General features: G+C 49.8%; 1 protein-coding gene across 1 annotated transcript in view; it reads left to right on the top strand.

Moving 5' to 3' along the window:
• Window positions 1-4793: 4793 nt before the first annotated feature.
• MMP20 (matrix metallopeptidase 20) overlaps window positions 4794-19441 on the top strand; it is a 47874-nt gene continuing 33226 nt past the window's right edge. The window contains exons 1-6 of the mRNA XM_047694052.1: window positions 4794-4919; window positions 10364-10611; window positions 12380-12528; window positions 14179-14304; window positions 14996-15157; window positions 17592-17733. Coding sequence (XP_047550008.1) covers window positions 4794-4919; window positions 10364-10611; window positions 12380-12528; window positions 14179-14304; window positions 14996-15157; window positions 17592-17733 — 953 coding nt within the window. The remainder of the gene's footprint in view (window positions 4920-10363; window positions 10612-12379; window positions 12529-14178; window positions 14305-14995; window positions 15158-17591; window positions 17734-19441) is intronic.

Raw genomic sequence — 19441 nt, 5'->3', positions numbered from 1 at the left:
CCCCTTCCGATTTCCCCCAACTCCCTTCTCCTCTCCATCTCCCCTTGTCCTCCATGCTATTTGTTATGCTCCACAAATCAGTGAAACCATATGATAATTGACTCTCTCTGCTTGACTTATTTCACTCAGCATAATCTCCTCCAGTCCCATCCACGGTGATACAAAAGTTGGGTATTCATCCTTTCTGATGGAGGCATAATACTCCATAGTGTATATGGACCACATCTTCCTTATCCATTCGTCTGTTGAAGGGCATCTTGGTTCTCTCCACAGTTTGGCGACTGTGGCCATTGCTTCTGTAAACATTGGGGTACAGATGGCCCTTCTTTTCACTACGTCATAGCTCATTTTAAAACTAGCAATGCCTAGATCAAAAGGTTGTGTCCATCTCTCTAACCAAACTCATCTATGGCATAGGTAGGTCTGTTTTCTTCCCACCCCTCCCCACCGCCCCTTCCTCTCTCCCCTCCACTCCCCCTTATCTACTGCTGAAATAAGATTTTTCTCTCACCCTAACAAAAATTTCTAAGCTTTAAAAAATTATAATATAATTATAAAATACTACATGAATGACAAGTTAAATCAATTTTTAGAAATCCGGGGTTCAAAGTGGGCTGTATTTACTGGAGGCGTCTGAAGAAAGGATGGAGGCTGGGAAGGGGCTGAGGCCAGCTGGGGGCCAATTGCTGGACACTGCCCCCCCCCCCGTAGGGTAGTCTTCCAGGCTGGGACTGAACTCCTTGGAAATCCATAAATTTAATTCCTTGGGAAAGCTAGATTATTAGAGAATGAAATATAAAAACCAGAAAAACAATTGGATTGTTTGCAATGAGAAAGAGCATCACCAGTCAGAGCACTGGGTCTGCTTGCTCATGTTCCGTGGGGCAAACAAGACTCCACAGGAGCCCTAGGGGGCCCAGCAGGCTGCTGGCCAGCCCCTGAGGGCAAGGGCACAGGCTTTGAGCTCCAGCTGGTCTGGGTGAAAATTCTGGAGACAACACTTCAGTTGAAAAGTGAGATATCTTGGACGCCTAGGCGGCTCAGTTGGTAAAGCCGCTGCCTTCGGCTCAGGTCATGATCCCAGGGTCCTGGGATCAAGTCCCAAAACATCGGGCTCCTTGCTCAGCGGGGACCCTGCTTCTCTCTCCGACTCTGCCTGCCTCTCTGTCCACTTATGCACACGTTTTCTCTCTCTCTCTCTGACAAATAAATAAATAAATAAATAAAATCTTTTTTAAAAAAAGAAAGAAAGAAAAATGAGATATTTTAAAGTTGTTGGTGGTTGATTCCATGTCTGGCATATAATATGGGTTTAATAAAAGTTCTGACCCCTTAGGGGAGGGCTACACCCCTCTGTTTAATTCCTTATATGGGCTGATTTGAAACGTATCCTCTGAGGATAGTCTTGTTTCTCTTCTTCCTGATTTTGTCATTCAGTCACTCATTCAGGCATTCATCCATGCACAAGCGCTGGGAGCACCTGTTTTGTGCCAGACTCTGTCCTAAGTACTAGGGATAATGCAGTGGACAGAACAGACCCTGATCCTCACGGAAATTTCATCCTAGTGGTAAAGGACAGACAAGAGGCGCCTAAACCTATAGTATGTCGACGCACACATTTAATGACCTAATGCTCTACTTTTTCCACAATGGTTATCTTAATCAATGCTCAGTTCGATGAACAATAGTATCTTAGAAGTAAGAAAATGCCTTATATTCATTTTTTATTAACACATCACAATATTTCTGGGACAGTTTTGCAATTCGTGGCCAAAAGTAATTCTGGAGTTTCCTGTCTGTGACCTGAACTGAGCGCTGAGCACCCATGAGCCCCTTGAAACTTCTCAACGTCCTTCTGAGATAGGTTTCGTCCTGCATGTGTCGAAGCAGGAGGCATTTCAGGAGGCTTCCCAGATTGTGGGGGACATTTTCCGGTTGAGTTTTGATGTGTTCTTTGGTCGCCCAGCACAGATTCCTTCTCTGGGAGATACTCCCAGAACGCCAAGGGAATGAGGCAAAGACGGTGAGAACCAGGAGCCCGGCCGCAGCAGCCTGAGCCGCTCAGTGGGAAAACCCCAGTGATAAGAAGCCGGGGCCCCAGAAACATCTCTCTTGGTTTTGGTTTCTACCACCCTTGGTCCCACTGGTTCTCTCAGCCTGGTGCTGTCTGGGCTACCTCATTTTTTTTTTCCAAAAAGGGGCACCTGGGGGGCTCAGTGAAGCATCTGTCTTCAGCTCAGGTCATGATCTCAGGGTCCTGGGATCGAGTCCACGTCGGGCTCCCTGCTCAGCGGGGAGCCTGCTTCCCTCTCTCCCATTGTTCCTTCTCCTGCTCCTTCTCTCTCACTCAAATAAATAAAATTGGGGGGGGGTTCTTTTAAATTAGCCAAAACTGGATTTCACAGCTCAAAACGCCAACAGCTAACACATCTAGAAAGTGGTCGGGTCAATGTTTGATTCTAGGTCTGTGTAAATACACAGTCTGTGCCTCTCGTTGAAGTAAGACAAGTAGGCGGTCATTCTCAGCCCATCTGACAGTCATTCTCAGCCCATCACGGGCACCTCAGCACCGTCTCAGAAACAAAAACATGGGACTGAATCAGCGGGGACCTGGCAAGAAACAGCTCTGCGTGGAGCACTTAATCCTGTCATTTAAAACCTTTCTTCCTGTGTCTTAGTAGCACGTGGAAACTTCTGGAAAGTCTGCAGGAGCCTCTGCTTGGAGGCTCCCCACCTGCTGTCCCGTGTGGACTATTTTTCTGCAGATACGACTCACTCTGCAGTCTTCTGTGATAGAGCCTCTCATTTCACGTCCTCCCAGTCCCGGACTGGCTTTGATAGGATCTCTGTGGGTTGGAACCATCTGGATTTAAATTTAGATTTAATATAAGGAAGACAGAAAGAAAGCAGACTTTGCTCCCTTGTAAAGAAGAAGAGAATCTGGAAAAGGAAACACCTAGTGGGAAATTATCAGCCGGGGCTTGTCATTCTGTTTTGAAAGGTCAAGGATGTTGCTTCACACCGGCCTTGCGGTGAAACTCACTCCCACTAATGTGTAAGTGACGTCTGAGTTGTCCGTCGCCAGCCTCTGCAGTTTCCGCACACGGCGGTTGAGGAGAGAGACAGGGAGAGACCAGGAGAGAGAGGTCACTACAGGAATAACCTCGAATCGAGTCTAAGCGAGAAGGCAAGTCATTTACACATTTTCATAGCTTAACAAGTATTAGTAATAAATTGTTTGCAACAAACTTCACAAATGACGTTCAAACACACAGTGTGTCACCACTAAAAACCGCGGCTCCGGATGGCAGGGCGGTACTGAGTGCTTTCTGCGTCTGGAATATTCCCGGCACTGTTTGTACACTGTTTCGCTCGTCCCGGCCCTCACGATGCCACTTGCTCAGCCGGTGCAGTGTTTTCCAGCTTCGCCGTGCACCAGAGTTACCCGGAAGGCTCGTGAAAACACAGACCGCTGCGCCGCCTTCAGTAAGTCCGGGTGGGGCTGAGAATGAGCTTTTCCAAGACATCCTCAGGGAACAGTGATGCTGCGGGTGCAGGAACCACACTCTGGGAACCCCTGATCGAGTCAACCCTTTATCCACTCAAAGGGCATTTCTTCAGACCTGCTGGGGACTGAAGTCAGGAGCTCAGTCCAACATCGTCCCGTAGGAGTGGGAGTCCGCTGAGCCCCATGCTCGGGGCTCTCTTCTGACCTGATGTACTCCTTTATGACAATCCAACTGAGCAGGTATCTTCCCCCATTTTACAGATGAAAATACCACAGCCTTTTAAAAGAGACCAAGTAACCTGCCCCGAGTCCTGGGGACAGGTGTCAGAACGGGGATTTGAATATGTCTGCTGAATGCCAAGTGGTCATCAGACACCGCGCGGCATGCCCGGCTTGTGCCACAGCACTGAGGAGCTCACGCGCCCGAATGTCGTCTGTCATTGCAGATTGAAACACACGCACCTACACACAAAACCCATGTTCAGAGAGGTTACGTGACCTGCCCAAAGTCACAGAGTGAGGAAGTTCTTAAAACTGCATCTGCCTTTGGTGCCAAAGTGCTTTTCCCACTGTAAAAACCATTTCTCCACGCTCTCTCTAGATGGAGACCTGTCTTAATCAGAGCCGGGGTAGACGGGGAGCCCAGGAAACCAGAGTGCTCCCTTCCAGTTGACTGCGATGCATCTCGTGCGTTAGCTTGTTCTAGGCTCTTCTGACAGCTGGGAGCCTACGTCCCACCCTGAGTCCACACAGGCTAAGGCAATGTTTCCCGGATGATTCAGGATCCTGCTCAAAGCTGAGGAACGCCCGAGAGGATGCAGCAGATTCCCGCGGTCCACTGAATTTGGGGGGAAGGGACTGGATTGCCAGGGAGGAATTAAACCGTATTCTAATCACGGACCTCTTGTGTGCTCAGAGTGGAAGAAAGCCCCACACCGAGACTCACCAACGTTCCCATCGGATTGGGTTAAAATTAATCAAGTTCACCCCAATCTGTGTAAGCAGCTGACCAACCTCACGAAAACTCAGTGTTTTTCTGCTCTGGGGACTTGGTAAATCGCAAGGAATGAAGCTTTTCCCTGACTCCTGTGCACCCTGCTGTTACCCGTCCCAGGCCGAGAAGCGAGCTGTGTAATTACCTTTTGAGACATGAGTCATCCTTGCTCCAGGGCCCAGACCTACAGGAGGCTATAAAAGCAGCTCGAGGGCCATGGGCAGACGCACACGGTCGGTCGGTCGGTCGGCCTCGCCCGGGCTGATCGCATCCCCGAGCCGCCCCGAGGAGATGAAGGTGCTCCCCGCACCGGGCCTGGCTCTGCTGCTCCTCACGGCCCTCGAGCTGCCTGCCACCGCCCCCTCCCTGTCTGCAGCCACCCCCAGGACCTCACGGAACAACTACCACCTTGCACAGGTTTGTGAGTTTTTACACAATTCCTCCGCCCGGGCCGGAAAACCTACAAGGGTATAATGAGAAAACAAGGAAAAATCCGTTACTGTTTTGAGACCCCTCTGAGAGGCCTGGAGCTGAGGAGAGACTTCCCCCCAGACAGCTAGGACCCGTGTCAGGTGCATGTGGCGGTGCACGAGGCAACGGAATAAACCAGCCTCCAGGTAGCGAGTTTCCTACTGAAACTGAAGCAACTTGCAAAACCCATGCAAGGCAGAAACACCAAGTATCAGATGGCAAGTGTCGGCGGGAACCAGGGCAGGAAAACAGCCCCAGAGGCGTAAGTCCCACCCTTGCAAGGCGGGTGGTCAGTGAGACATTAAGTGTCTGGCGGCCACCAGAGAGAGGTCCTGGGTTCACACGTTGGAGAATGGCCCCAGCGTTCAGCGCCAGCTCGATCCCGGTCCAACGTGAACCGTTTGTCCCGGGTGCCTACCCGCTCTGCCCGAGAGCCATTCCTCTCTAGACATGTTCCCAAGGATCTTACTTATGGCCACTTTCTGTATGTTCCTCTCTGACGGTCTCTCTGAACTGGTTGGGAAGGATGTGATACAAATAATTCACGTTAGAATTTTTGCAACAATTATGTGACTCCACGTGATTCAATATTTATTTGCTTCCAAGCATTTGTGGCGTTTAAGGGAAGGTGACAATGTCATCTAAAGAAACCTCCCCAGGGACGCCCAGCCAGCTTGGTCAGCAGAGCGTGTGACTCTTGATCTCAGGGCTGGGGGCTCAAGCCCCGTGTTGGGTATAGGGTTACATTAAAATCTGGGGGAAAGCGTCTGACCATGGAACTCCCAATGTTCGGGGATGTGTGCAGGTGAGACGTGTTTGGGTGAGACTTGTTTGGGCTGGGACCTAACGGCTATCTGTCAACTGTGCTGCAGGCTTTCCTGCCCAGCACGCTCCACCGGTGCACACGCACACGCCGACTGCTTGCACACCCATCCACGCTCATTAGTCGGCACCCCCCCACCAGTCATTAAACATTTCATATCGGCCCTGCTTATGAACGAGGTAGCAGATGCCAAGAACAGAGCTCTGAACCTGACCTTCTGACTACAGCCCACTGCCAGGCAAACTAAATTCGCAGTAACGTATCTCAGAATTTGGGGTCTACTTCAAACTGTGACTTTCGTGGGTACCCTGTAGCTCTGGGTCCCTTCTCCTGAAATGTAATTTTCCCTCACCTGGCGTCACGCCGCTCTGACTCAGAGGCTAGAGTCGCTGGGACCTCCGGAAGGAGGGTGATGCTGAGGCCGTGACCCACATGAGGGCTTCAGAGACTGTGATTCCTGTCCGGGTCCAGACAAACCACAGTCACAGGGTCAAACCGGCCTCGCATTCTCGTCCATATATCACCTGTGTCTACACCGCAGAGGCGGAGGATGGCGGAACTGAAAATACTTATGAGCAGCCCTTCACAGCAAAAAGTAGCTGAGCCCTGAGCAGTCTATGCAGGAAAGAGACAGAAAGTCTCAGGAAAGATAGGCTTGCTAGCAGCGTTTGGAAAGCCTGAAGTGGCCTTGGGATGCTGGGGGTCCCTGACGACTTCTGCTCCAAACTAAGTCCACTCTTCTCGGGCTCCCTTACAACCTGCTCAGAAAGACCCTGCTCTGAGGACCAGGGGAGCTTGGCAAACTGCATCTTCTCCTGCAGCAGCCCCAGTCACCAGCCCCGGGCAGGAAAAAGGCATCCCCTTGAGCAAGCTAGCATGATCTGAGCAAACGGCTAGAGTGGGTCCCAGTGACGAGAAAGAATTCTCGACCCACCCCGTGGTTTATAGGAATTCAGCAGCCACCACCATCTGCGGTGAGTGGTTTCTCTTCTGCTCCGTTTTGGTTCCATTGTGATTTTCTTTAGTTCCTGTAGGTGCAAGTCTAGCTTGTCCATTCAGGATTTTTCTACTTTTTGAGGTAGGCTTGGGTGCCTATGTATTTCCCCCTTAGGACTAACTTTGCCATATCCCATGGGTTTTGAACTGAAGTGTTTTCGTTCTCATTGGTTTCCATGAATTGTTTAAATTCTTCTTTGATTTCCTGGTTGATCCAAACTTTCTTTAGCAGGATGCTTTTTAACTTCCAAGCGTTTGAGTTCCTTCCAAATTTGTCTTTCGATCGAGTTCTAGTTTCAAGGCATTGTGGTCTGATACCGTGCAGCGAATAATCTGTCTTTTGATATTGGCTGAGACCTGATTTGGTATTTGTGACACAGTATGTGGTCTATTTTGGGAAAAGTTCCATGTGTACTCGAGAAGAATGAGTATTCTGTTGTTTTAGGGTGGAATGTTCTGTGAGTATCTACAAAGTCCATCTGGTCCAATGTGTCGTTCAGAGCTCTTGTTTTTGTGTTGTTGATCTTCTATTTAGTTAATCTGTCCAGTGCTGAGAGAGGAGCGTTAAAATCTCCTAATGTTAATGTATTCTTGTCTGATTCTTTATTTCGGTTAGCAGCTGGCTTATGTAGGTGGCTGATCCCGTGTTGGGGCATAGATATTTACAATTGTTAGGTCTTCTTGGTGGACAGACCCTTTAAGAATAAAACAGTGTCCCTCTGGATCTGTTATTGAAGTCCTCGTTTTAAATTCTAGTTTGCCCAACATGAGAATTGTTATCCAGCTTTCTTTTGAGGCACATTAGCATGAAAACTGGTTCTCCAGCCCTTCACTGTCAGTCTGGAGGTGTCTTTAGGTTCACCAAAGGCAAGTGAAACAAAAGCGAAAATGAACTTTTGGGACTTCATCAAGATCAAAATCTTCTGCACAGCAACGGAAATAGTCAACAAAACAAAGAGGCAATCCGTGGAATAGGAGAAGATATTCACAAGTGACACTACAGACAAAGGGCTGATATCCAAGATCCATAAAGAACTCCTCAAACTCAAGACACACAAAACAGATAATCATGTCAAAAAATGGGCAGAAGACATGAACAGACACTTCTCTAAAAAAGACATACAAATGGCTATCAGACACATGAAAAAATGTTAAAAATCACTAGCCATCAAGGAGATTCAAACCAAAACCATAATGTAATACCACCTCAGACCAGTCAGAATGGCTAAAATTAACAAGACAAGAAACAACCAGTATTGGTGAGGATGCAGAGAAAGAGGAACCTCCTACACTTTGGTGGGAACGCAAGCTGGTGCGGCCACTGTGGGAAACAGTGTGGAGATTCCTTAAGACGTTAAGCTAGAGCTTCCCTGTGACCCTGCAATTGCACTACTGGGTATTTACCCCAAAGATAGTGATGTAGTGAAAAGAAGGGCCACCTGCACCCCAGTGTTCATAGCAGCAATGCTGCAATTGCCAAACTGTGGAAAGCGCCTAAATGTCCTGCAGCAGACGAATGGATAAAGAAGATGTGGTTCATATGTACAGTGGAGTATGATGCCTCCATCAGAAAGGATGAATACCCACCATTTGCATCAAGATGGATAGAACTGGAGGGGATTATGCTGAATGAAATAAGCCAAGCAAAGAAAGATAATTATCATATGGTTCCACTCATATGTGGATCGTAAGTGATTGCAAGGAGGACCATAGGGGAAGGAAAGGAAATTCAAAGGGGGAGAAATCAGAGAGGGAGAGGAGCCATGAGAAACTATAGACCCCGAGAAACAATGTGGGGGTTTCAGAGGGGAGACGGGAGGGTGGAGAGGGTAACGTAGTGATGGGTATTGAGGAGGGCACGTGCTGTGATGAGCTCTGGGTGTCATACGTAAGTACCGAATCACTGAACGCTGAATCAAGGAGTAATTAGGAACTATACAGTGGCTAACTGAACATAGTAAAAATAAATAAATAAAATAAAATAAATGAAAAATAAAATCTTAAAAAATAAAAAAAGATTCTTGCAAGGAACCACCACCAGGGAAGTGAGTTTCCCCGGCCAGCAGGGTGGAGGGTGAGGATAAGCTGACATCCCCCCTCTAGGAGCACCTTGTCCAAACAAGCCAGCGCACCTCACTCCTTTCATTGTTTCCTGAACAACTACAGTCCATGTTCACAGCAGAAAACTTTGGGATCTAGGAAAGGAAGAAAAGTAAGTCGTCACCCATAGTATGACAGCCCAGAGATAAACAGGTCTGGTACGGACCTATTTCTTTTTCTTTCCATTACTGATGTTACTCATGTTCATACAAATTCCATGCATATGTTTATTATCAATAGATCAATTGACATCAATTTCAATGTTAATTTGCATATTAACCTTATATTTGCATACATTTGTAACAAACAGGAGTTTAATATGTACACATTATAGTGTTTCTTTTTTTTTTTGGAATTATGCTTATAATCTGTACAAAGACTTTACCTCTATATTGTCATTCTACTGAGTGTGTTTTTCCATGCCATTAAATATTCTTCAAAAATGGGATCTTAGAGGCCTAGTGTTGCTTCATATGAATATGTAATAATATACCCAACAAATCTGCTACGGTTAGACAGGGAGCTGTCAGTGCTTTATGATTTATGTATGTAAATATGCACATAGAGCAGAAATCCTACACATAATTTATATAGAAAATAACTAAATATACAGTTCCTGTGATAGATGAACATTTACACGCACTAAGTAAATTCCTCATGTATAATATATAAATATAAAATTTTACGTAAAATAAAACATACAATTCTTCAGCTGTTCCGTGTTTCCCTGAAATACGGCGGACGGTGGAAGTCCCCTGGCCAGCAGCAGGCACTGGCTCTCACCCCACCCAGGAAGTCCTAGAAAAGTGTCTTGAATGATAAATTTAGAGGTTTGAAGCCTTAATGTGCATGTGAAAAGCTTATAATCTATGGGTAATTTTATTTGCCTGGGGGGGACAAAGGGCCAGCCGCGGAATCTGCCCTGGGAAGACAGGCTCAAGCCCACAGTCCGCTCACTGAGCGATGGAAAGCCAGCAGGGAGCGGAACGGGCTGTCTGCCTTTGGATAAGATGAGAGGCGGCAACAGTAGGGCTCTGAGCGTTAAAATCCTATCCACCCTGCATAATGTACAGGGAAAACATGGTACCGGTGACTGTCTTCTTGGGAAATACACTAGTCTTGGTTTTGCAAATTGGGTCAAGATTTCAATGACAAACACTCTGTGGGGAAAGTGTTCGCATTAATTTCCTTCCATTATTTTTTCCTCTTAGAATAACCAGTCCTTTTAGGAAAGCTATAAAATGCAAGTGAGTAAAAAAAAAGAAACCATACAATCCCCACCACCCAGACATAACCATTGTCAATAACGCTGAATGTCTCTTTCGAAGCTTTCTTGAGCCAAGTAGATCTAATTTTTTTCAAAGATGAGGATATGCGGTCCCGGCTCTTTTTAGCTTGTCAGGATATTGTTCCTTTTTCTAACGTGAGCGCGGGTCTCTCGCGGTTGTGTCAGCCTGCCTCTCCATTCCAGGACTATCTTGACAAGTATTACACCAGGAAGGCAGGGCCCCAGGTCGGCGAGATGGGGGCAGCAGGAGGCAGAGCCCTGGTCAAGAAGATCAAGGAGCTGCAAGCCTTCTTCGGCCTCCGCGTCACCGGGAAGCTGGACCGGCCCACGATGGACGTCATCAAGAGGCCTCGCTGCGGAGTTCCCGACGTGGCAAACTATCGCCTCTTCCCAGGTGAACCCAAATGGAAAAAAAATTCTTTGACATACAGGTAATGAGATGGAGTCTTTCCAAAGTCGGAGAGAAACACCCTCTCTCCTTTTCTTTTCCTTTAGAAATATCCTCCTTCAATCCGTATAAAAATCCTGACTCATCACCACCGTAAGGAAGACTTTTTAGGGCTAAGCTTTAGACGGGGACATTGGAGGACTCGTTACAAAATATCTCAGGGTTTTTCCAATGGCTGGCCATTTCGGCACAACAAGTAATTTTATCAATTAGAGACAACACATTTGTCTTTAAGGAAAAATAACCTCGTTCAGATACTAACCTGACAGTACCGACCAGTTTTCTTAAAACAAGTACCTCAGTCAGAAGGAAACAAGAAAACTCACCTATTAAAGAGCAATTGTTTTATCAATTCCAAAAATAATTTTTTGACGATTTATTAAATGCCTACTCTAGACATTCGAGTTTGGAGATACAAAGGTGAGTCAATCCCATTCCCTGACCCTCACGGCCCTCTTCGGGAGACACACAAGCAAACAGATCCTTGCAGCTCCCATGACAGGTGTGAGCCTGCCGGGCCAAGTGGAGAACTGTTGTGGACCCAGAGGGGGCGCAGGGACCCACTGCTGAGCCAGCCGGCCTCCATCCTGGGGGCCCCCGTCCACCTGCGGGTTGGCTTGGAGGCAGGCTGCACACCTGGGCCTTGCACCTGCCTGACAGATGTGGCCTCGCAAACGGGCAGCCTGCACCTGCATTTTTGCCCCGGGCCTGGCTAACAGCGAGGATTCTCCCAGGGCAAGACGAGTCTAGGCGTGCCGCGGGCTGGCCCAGTGGGCAGGTGCTGCCCAGGGCAGCTGAGAGCCAGGCCCAGCGTGGGGCCAGAGTCTGTTCTTCGGATGAGCACATCTGGCCGAGACCGGGGCGGGTGAGGCGGGGCTGTTCCCGAAGTCCCCACAGGGCGGTGCTGGAGCTCACTCCTCCCGCTCCCAGAAGGCGGCCTCCACCCGTCTGGGGTTTTGCGCCCAGTTGTCAACCGCCCCAGACCCCAGCAGGCTGGTGGCTGAACAGAGCCATTATTAAAAATTAAGCTCTACATACCTGCAATTAAACAAATTATATTTATACACCAGTTATTACATATTACATTCTGGATGTTATATGGAATTAAAAATAAACGGCCATCCAACGTTGCTTCCGTCACTGTCGCACACGTACCTGGGATCTGTGTTCATGAGGCCGTTTGCATTTCGTGCTACGGTGGGGGGCCCTGTGCTGCTGCTCATGTCTTCCCAGCTGTCCCCACGGGGGGGGGGCGGTGGGTGGCTTGAAATTTTCCCCCGTGAGAGCGCTTACAGTGTGGGAATTACAAAGCCCTCACTTGAGAAGTTTTGGCCGCAGACCCTGTCCTTACAAGGTCCCAGCTCAGCGGGGTGGGGGGTCCCGAGTCCCCGCGGTCGGTCCAGCGAGGGTCCACAGCCCCGGAGCAGAGCGCCGGGGGCTCCTCTCCGCCCTGCTTGGGCGGCAACCGGCCTGAGTCCCTAAGGCGGCCAGCTCTGAACAGGGTCATCACTCTGCTGCGCCCAGGAAGGTTAAAATCCGGGGTTAGTCCCACAACAAGGAGAATCAAACCGTTTCAGTGGCAGGTGATTCCCAGGAGCAAATACGAAAGCAAAACAACATGACCGTTGGGGAGAAAAATGCCCGCATGGTAGACTCCCGCTCCCCCTGCCGCGCGTCCCACCACCTCAGGGCCAGGACGCCTTCGGGCCCAGCGCTCACTGAGAGGAAACCGTGTCCTTCTGTTTCCGCAGAATATCCAAATACACACCTTCCATGCCCTCAGCGGAGGTGGACAAAGCCGTGGAGATGGCCTTGCAGGCCTGGAGCAGCGCCGTGCCGCTGAGTTTCGTCAGGGTGAACGCAGGCGAGGCCGATATCATGATATCGTTTGAAACTGGAGGTATGGGGGCCGTTCTCGGACTTTCGTCCCGACCACAGGAGACAAGCCCTGACGTGTTTCCTTCTACAGCCTTTAATGCGAGCAGTCCCCAGGATCCTCTTCCACACAGAGTGATGGGTGGAGGCCAAGGTCATGGCAAGGTCATGGGTATGTCTGGCCTGGACACAGGACCCTGGGAAGTTCTCAGCATGTCCCACTGTGCTGGATGGGGCAGGAGAGGGGCTCTGCTCTCACTGTGCTGTCCCTTCAGAGACAAAGTCATCCCATTTAGCTTCCCTGTTGGCTAGGAGGCCAGCGGACCTCATCCCCATGGCACTGCTCCCTGCCACACACCCCCTTCCGTATCCACCAGGAGTCCCCACCAGAAGAAGTCCATGCCACAGTGGCCCTGGCCACATTCCCCCCGTGGCAGGGGTCAAGAAATCAGCGTTGCTGTCTCGTCCACACCCTCTGGAGTCCCCAGGCCTCCCCCACCTCCCCCACCTCTGCACCCCATCCTCGCCCTGGTAAGGCGTGGAGGCCTAACTGGGCACAGGGTGTGGGGGCGGGCTCTGAGCCTCTTTCAGAGCAGCCTGTCCAGGGAGCTCAGCTCAGCTCTTCTCAGCTTCCAAGTAGCCAAGGTGAGCGAGCACCCCTGCCTCCTCCCTCCATAGACACCGTGGCCAAGGGTCCCTGTTCCTTCAGGTCTCGACCTTCAGGGAGTCTCAGGTCCTGGGACATACATGTTGGGGGTGGGGGCAAGGGAGGGAAGGTGATGCAGGTCCTGGGTGTAAACGCTTCAGGGTGGCCCTGCGTGTGACCTGGCCCGTATCGGGTTCTCTTCCCCACAAGGCTTCTACAACATGCCTCATTATGTTCTCTCTCCTCTATCAAATTTCTAATAAGCCCTTAGTTAAATATAAGTGGAAACAGAAACATGGAAATCTCTACAGGTTAGGATTTTAGGGACACCTTTACTGCTTGCATGAGCTGATACAGGAAAGCATATCGAAATGCTCAAGGAAACTTCTCCTGGAAACCTCCCTGCATCGTCTTGCCCAGTAGAAACAGAGGGAACACGTTTGCCCCTTTCACTGCTTGTCACTGTCTTAGCTGCACCAGACTCGAACACTCAGCCCGCCTACACGTGCACATCCCAGCCTGTCGGGCTGCTTCCCACTCCTTCTGTAAGACGTCTGTAGGACATAGACATTGCAATGAAAACAGTCACGAAAGAGCGTTTTTTCTATTTTTAATGCTAATGATCTTTGAAAGGCCCAATATCCCTCCTAATTTTTCTTTTTTTTTTTAAGGATTTTTATTTTTATTATTTATTTGACGGAGATCACAAGCAGGCAGAGAGGCAGAGAGAGCCTGATGCGGGGCTCGATCCCATGACCCTGGGATCAGGACCTGAGCTGAAGGCAGAGTCTTAACCCTCTGAGCCACCCAGGTGCCCCTCCTCCTAATTTTTCAGTGGACGATTACTGGTTGACATGTGAGCTTCTTATAAAAAATGAGTATTGGAAAGTAAATCTTGAATGAGAAGTGTCAACGCTATTTAAAAAAAAAAAAAAAGAAAAGAAAAAAGGTGTCCCTTCCCTGTAATGTGAAGCCCCCAAAATTGCCAGGAGGACTGACTGCTGTTGGTGTCTCTCCCCACCCGTTTAGATCACGGGGATTCCTATCCGTTCGATGGCCCTCGGGGGACTCTCGCCCACGCGTTTGCACCTGGGGAAGGCCTGGGAGGCGATACCCATTTCGACAATGCTGAGAAGTGGACTATGGGAATGAATGGTATATATGCACAATTCACCATAACCTGGAAAATACTGTACCTTCTTCTGGGCCTCCACCATGAAACCCTGAGGTTCAACGTCCCAAGCCACTCTTTAACTAGGGAGGCTGGCTAGGAAAACAAGTAAGCCAAAAATCCAAAAGGGAACACCATAAGGGAAAAGACCCCCCTCCCATGTGCCATACACTTGTCTGAGCTCTGGTTCCTGCCTGCGATCTCGAGGACCGAGCCCTCCCCGGCACGGCTCTCTTTTTCTTTCTGTAGCATTTACTGTCTCTTACTTGTACTTGGAAGTGGGCTCTGTTCCGAGATGACTGGGGGGAATCTGTGCTCTCCAGAGCAGTGTGACGGGAACGGGTTTTAAAGTCCCAGGATCTCATGCCCGTCTGATCCATGTCTCACAGCCCCTGGTGGCTGTAATCAGGCCCTTTTGGATCTCGGGCTGCTGACAAGGAACGAAATGGATTGGTTGACATTTCCAGCCTTCCCCACTCCAAAGCCCCTTCTAGACGAGGTGGGGAGCACCAGGGAATCCTCAGCACCAGAATAACCCACCAGCCTCTGAAGAATCTGGTCAGGAAAAGAAAACAAGTTCACTGTGATTGGGGCATCCGTTCTCCTGTGAAGACGGAAGACACTGAAAACAAAACCCCGAGTGGAGGTTGTCTTTCTCTGTCTCCTCTCCTGTAGGTTTCAACTTATTCACCGTGGCTGCCCACGAATTCGGCCACGCCCTGGGCCTGGCCCACTCCACAGACCCGTCAGCACTAATGTACCCGACATATAAGTACCAGCATCCCTACGGATTCCACCTGCCCAAGGACGACGTGAAAGGGATCCAGGCCTTGTACGGTATGCGCATGCCCTCCCTCAGCTGCTCACCATGAGAGCCACAGGCATTCAGTCTCCCACTTAGAGAAAGTGTCCGTTCCCGGGAGTCACCTGCACAGGTAGAGGTCAAGCTCGGGACCATAGCCGCACCTGTGCCCTTTTAGGAAGAGCTGATTTCCAGAAGGGAATACAGCACATTGGTTCCTCAAGCGCCAAAGAAAATGCCATCATCTGTCCGGGTTTTGGGGGCTTTTGTTTTGTTTTGTTTTGTTTTGTTTTGTTTTGTTGAGTGCAGGTCCAGATTTAGGTAGTGGGAGAAGATGGGTGTGTTTCGTAGTTCCTACATATGGTTCTTACCCGTCTGCAGATCATTGACCTTATCTTCCTAAAAACGGCGAGGGCTATGCTAAGACCCAGACTGCCGGCCACATAGGCAGCCTGCACCTTGCCACACGGCGCCATGGGATTCACCGTCTCACCCCATGTTTCCCTCCGGGACGGCTGGGAGAGTTGAGGCTCAAACACAGAAGCGTCCCAGATAGTCCAGATGCTCTCAGGAGTTAGCATTCTTCCCGAGATGATAAAGAGGTATTAGGAGCTCTAGACCCTGCCTTCCTCACCACAAAGACAGACCCACGAAGTCCTGAGAGGGAATCCCGGAGTGACCCTTTTCACGGATCAAAGGCAGACGGCTCTAGGAAGCAGACCTTCCCCTTAACCTCAGAGGCTGGTTCCTCTGCCTTTGCCTGTCAGAGGCTCTCGGCATCCTCTCAGCCCAGGAAGGGATCCGGAGAACCGGGCTGGCCCATCTTCCTGAGCTTGGCCAGCCTGCCTGGGGACGGGCACACACCTCTGCAGACAGCCCCTGAGCCATGGGAGACCTGTGTCATCCAGGGAAGTGTTCAGCCAGCTCTACCCACCTCAGAGACAGGGTCCATGGCAGCTCTGTCCCTCCTCTGAGTGACAGAGACAAAGGCTGTGAATGCCTCCATTGTGCAAACTTGGCTCCAGAGACCAGGGTGGCTGGGTTCCAAGGTGAAGCAATCCCCGCGGGCCACTGAGAGGGACCAAACCCCAGTGCCTGTGTGCTGCTTCCAGATCCTTCCACACGGAAGGTCACCACCGTGCTGAAGGCCATGGTCACGGAGTCAGGGGACAGAAGCATTTGTTTTGACGTGGCCATTTCTGTACAGGTGACCAGAATGCATGAGCATGGTGTGATGTGGCCGGGGAGCAGACATGTCCCCCACCCAGGGCCACCCTGCCACCTCTGGCCCTTTAGCAGGTGGCTTGGCTCATAGGGAGTGTTCAAAGACTGGCAGCACATTCCTGACCTGGCCGCCTTCTAGTTTCTGATCCTTTCCCAAAGCCTCACCCCATTGCTGACCCTGTGCCACCCCAGGGCTTACCCATCTCTCTCTCACGGGTCCTTCCCTGTGCCTCAGTCCCTCTGGGCACCATGGGGACTTGCTCAAGGGCAGGGAGCCACCAGCGCCAACAGCTCAGCCAGCCCCAGCTCCCCTCCTGCAGAAGACATATTGTCTCTAAGAGCACGGAGTGGGACAAAGCCCCCAGCAGCTCTCCCTAAGGCACAGGCCCCCACTTTATGGAAGGATCTAGCAGAAGGTGCCCTGAGCCAGCACGCCACTCTGGGGGACCTTCTTGCCATAAGGACGACTCAGCCTTTCCTGGGCGCCTGATAAAAGGCTTATCGTGCAGGGTGCCCGGAAGTAGAGGAAAATTATAGGAAAACACACGGGGAAGTTATCTTATTGAGAACAAAGAATTTAACTACCAAGAAATAATAATTAAAAAAAAAAAGAAGTGGCAACTTTTAAAGAATAAAAAAGTTAAGGGACGCCTGGGTGGCTCAGAGGGTTAAGCCTCTGCCTTCGGCTCAGGTCATGATCCCAGGGTCCAGGGATCGAGTCCTGCATCGGAGTCCCTGCTCAGCGGGGAGCCTGCTTCTCCCTCTGTTGCTTCCCTTGCTTGTGCTCTCTCTCTCTGTCAAATAGATTTAAAAAATCTTTTTTTAAAAAAAAAGAATAAAAAAAAGTGGCAACTATTAAAAACCATCTCTGGTTTGGAGCATCCGCAGCTGTCAGAGAAGTTAGGTGTGACGGAATAAAGGACACGATTGCTCTGACAGTCAGTGCGGGCCACTTGCTCTCCCGAGGGCTTCACAGACAGGAGTTCTCACAAAGCCCACCAAGGCAGCTCCTGTCCTCCCCCCTCCCATTTACTGAGGAAGAGACGGTGGCTCAGAGAGGCTCCCAGATGTGCCCGTTTATCAGACAACCCTACAACTAGTGCAGCTGGGATTCAAATGCAGGTCCACCTGCCATAGACAGCCACGCGCCTTATCACCTGCCACACAGCCCAAGGGGGTCTCTGGAGCAGAAGGGGATGTGCTAGATTCCTGGTACCATTTTGACCAAGTCACTTTGAATCCTAGGACCCCGGAAGACATTCCTGGGAAAGCCCACCGTGCCCCACGCACCCCCTCAAAGTCCATCCATCCCTGATCTCTGCGACTCCAGCTCCTCCTTCGATGCCGTGACGATGCTGGGAAAGGAGCTCCTGCTCTTCCGGGACCGGTAAGCCTCAGACACAGTACCACGTCTCTCCCACCTGGATGCACGCAGCCCACTAGGGGTCCTGTTGCCGCCACGTTTGAGGACCATGCAGAGATGCCGTCCTGTGTAGCACCAGGATGGGAGGCGCGGGTCTCCAGGGAGACACAGAACCGCCCAAACCACCATTTGTGGGGCAGCTACCATGCTCTTGGCACTGGACAGAGTGTTTTCCATATATGGGAGGTACTTCTTCTAACCCTTTTCACCGTGAAGGAGAATTTACAGATGCAGAAAGAAGCTCAGAGAGAATAAGGTACTCTCCTGAAGTAGCAGTTCCCTTGAGTGGCTGAGTTACAACATCAGCCCAGATTTATCTGAAGCCTATTTTGTCCATCACTGTATCCCTAGTGAGAGCACACAGTATATGTTCAGTAAATACGCGTCAACAGATTAGATAGATAGATAGATGGACAGACATGTGGGTGGATGGATGGGTGGTCAGAGGGATGGATGGATGGATGGTCAGACAGAGGAATGGATGGCTGGCTCGCTGGGTGGATGGATGGATGGATAGATGGATAGATGGAGAGATGGTCAGAGGGATGGATGGATGGGTGGCTGGGTGGGTGGATAGTTGATCAGAGGGATGGATGGATGGATGGATGGATGGATGGATGGATGGATGATCAGAGAGATGGATGGATGGATGGGGAATTCCAAAGTCATCGCTCTGCTGAAACCCCTCTTTCTCAAGGCCCCTTGACTTTTCAGCTGTCAGCAGGCTGTCAGCCCGCCCGGGCAGGGGAGGAATACCAACGGGTTTTGGTTCTTCTGTAGCTACAGCACCTGAAGAACATCCTGAGGTTTGAGGATCTAGTTCTGTTGTTTTAAGAATGTTTCTTTTGAACTGATTAATAGAAGTTTTCATAGTTCTAGGAGTTGTAAAGGCCGGTGAGGTGGAATTGATACTTAAATTTAATGGCATAGGAGGAACGCCTGGGTGGCACAGGGGGTCAAGTGTCTGACTCTTGGTTTCAGCTCAGGTCATGATCTCAGGGTCCTGGGAAACCCCACGGAAGGCTCCATCTTCAGCAGGAAGTCTGCTTGAGATCCTCTCTCTCCCTCTCTCTCTGCCCCTTCCCCCACTCATGCTCTTTCTAGAAAAATTAAAAATTAAATTTAAAAAATTAAAAAATATATTGAACGGCAGAGGAGATTGACTAACTCATGATGCCAGAGAAGCTGGGATCTTTAGGGACGGTGCTGGCAGAACGGCTGTGTTTATAGCTGTGTGAGCTGATCAGCAGGAGAACTGGTTGATCTTTCTTTTTTTATAGTTATTTTTATTCTTTTTTTATTAGATTTTATTTATTTATTTGACAGACAGAGGTCACAAGTAGGCAGAGAGGCAGGCAGAGAGAGAAGGGGAAGCAGGCTCCCTGCTGAGCAGAGAGCTCCATGTGGGGCTGGATCCAGGACTCTGAGATCATGACCTGAGCCAAAGGCAGAGGCTTAACCCACTGAGCCACCCAAGCGCCCCCTGGTTGATCTTTATTAGTATGTTTATGGTCATGGTCATCACTCAGGGAAATCAAAAAGAAGTAAATTTAAGATTAGTGTAATAAGGAAAGAGGAAATATAATTTTATTAAGCCTCTCAGGTTTGAAATTAATGGGGAAGTTTTTTTTTTTTTTAAGATTTTATTTATTTATTTGACAGACAGAGAGAG

The sequence above is a fragment of the Lutra lutra genome, chromosome 10 (assembly GCF_902655055.1).
Source record: "Lutra lutra chromosome 10, mLutLut1.2, whole genome shotgun sequence".
NCBI classification, from domain to species: Eukaryota; Metazoa; Chordata; class Mammalia; order Carnivora; family Mustelidae; genus Lutra; species Lutra lutra.
The sequence above is the reverse complement of the archived record's forward strand: the minus strand, read 5'-3'. Positions and strand labels throughout refer to the sequence as shown.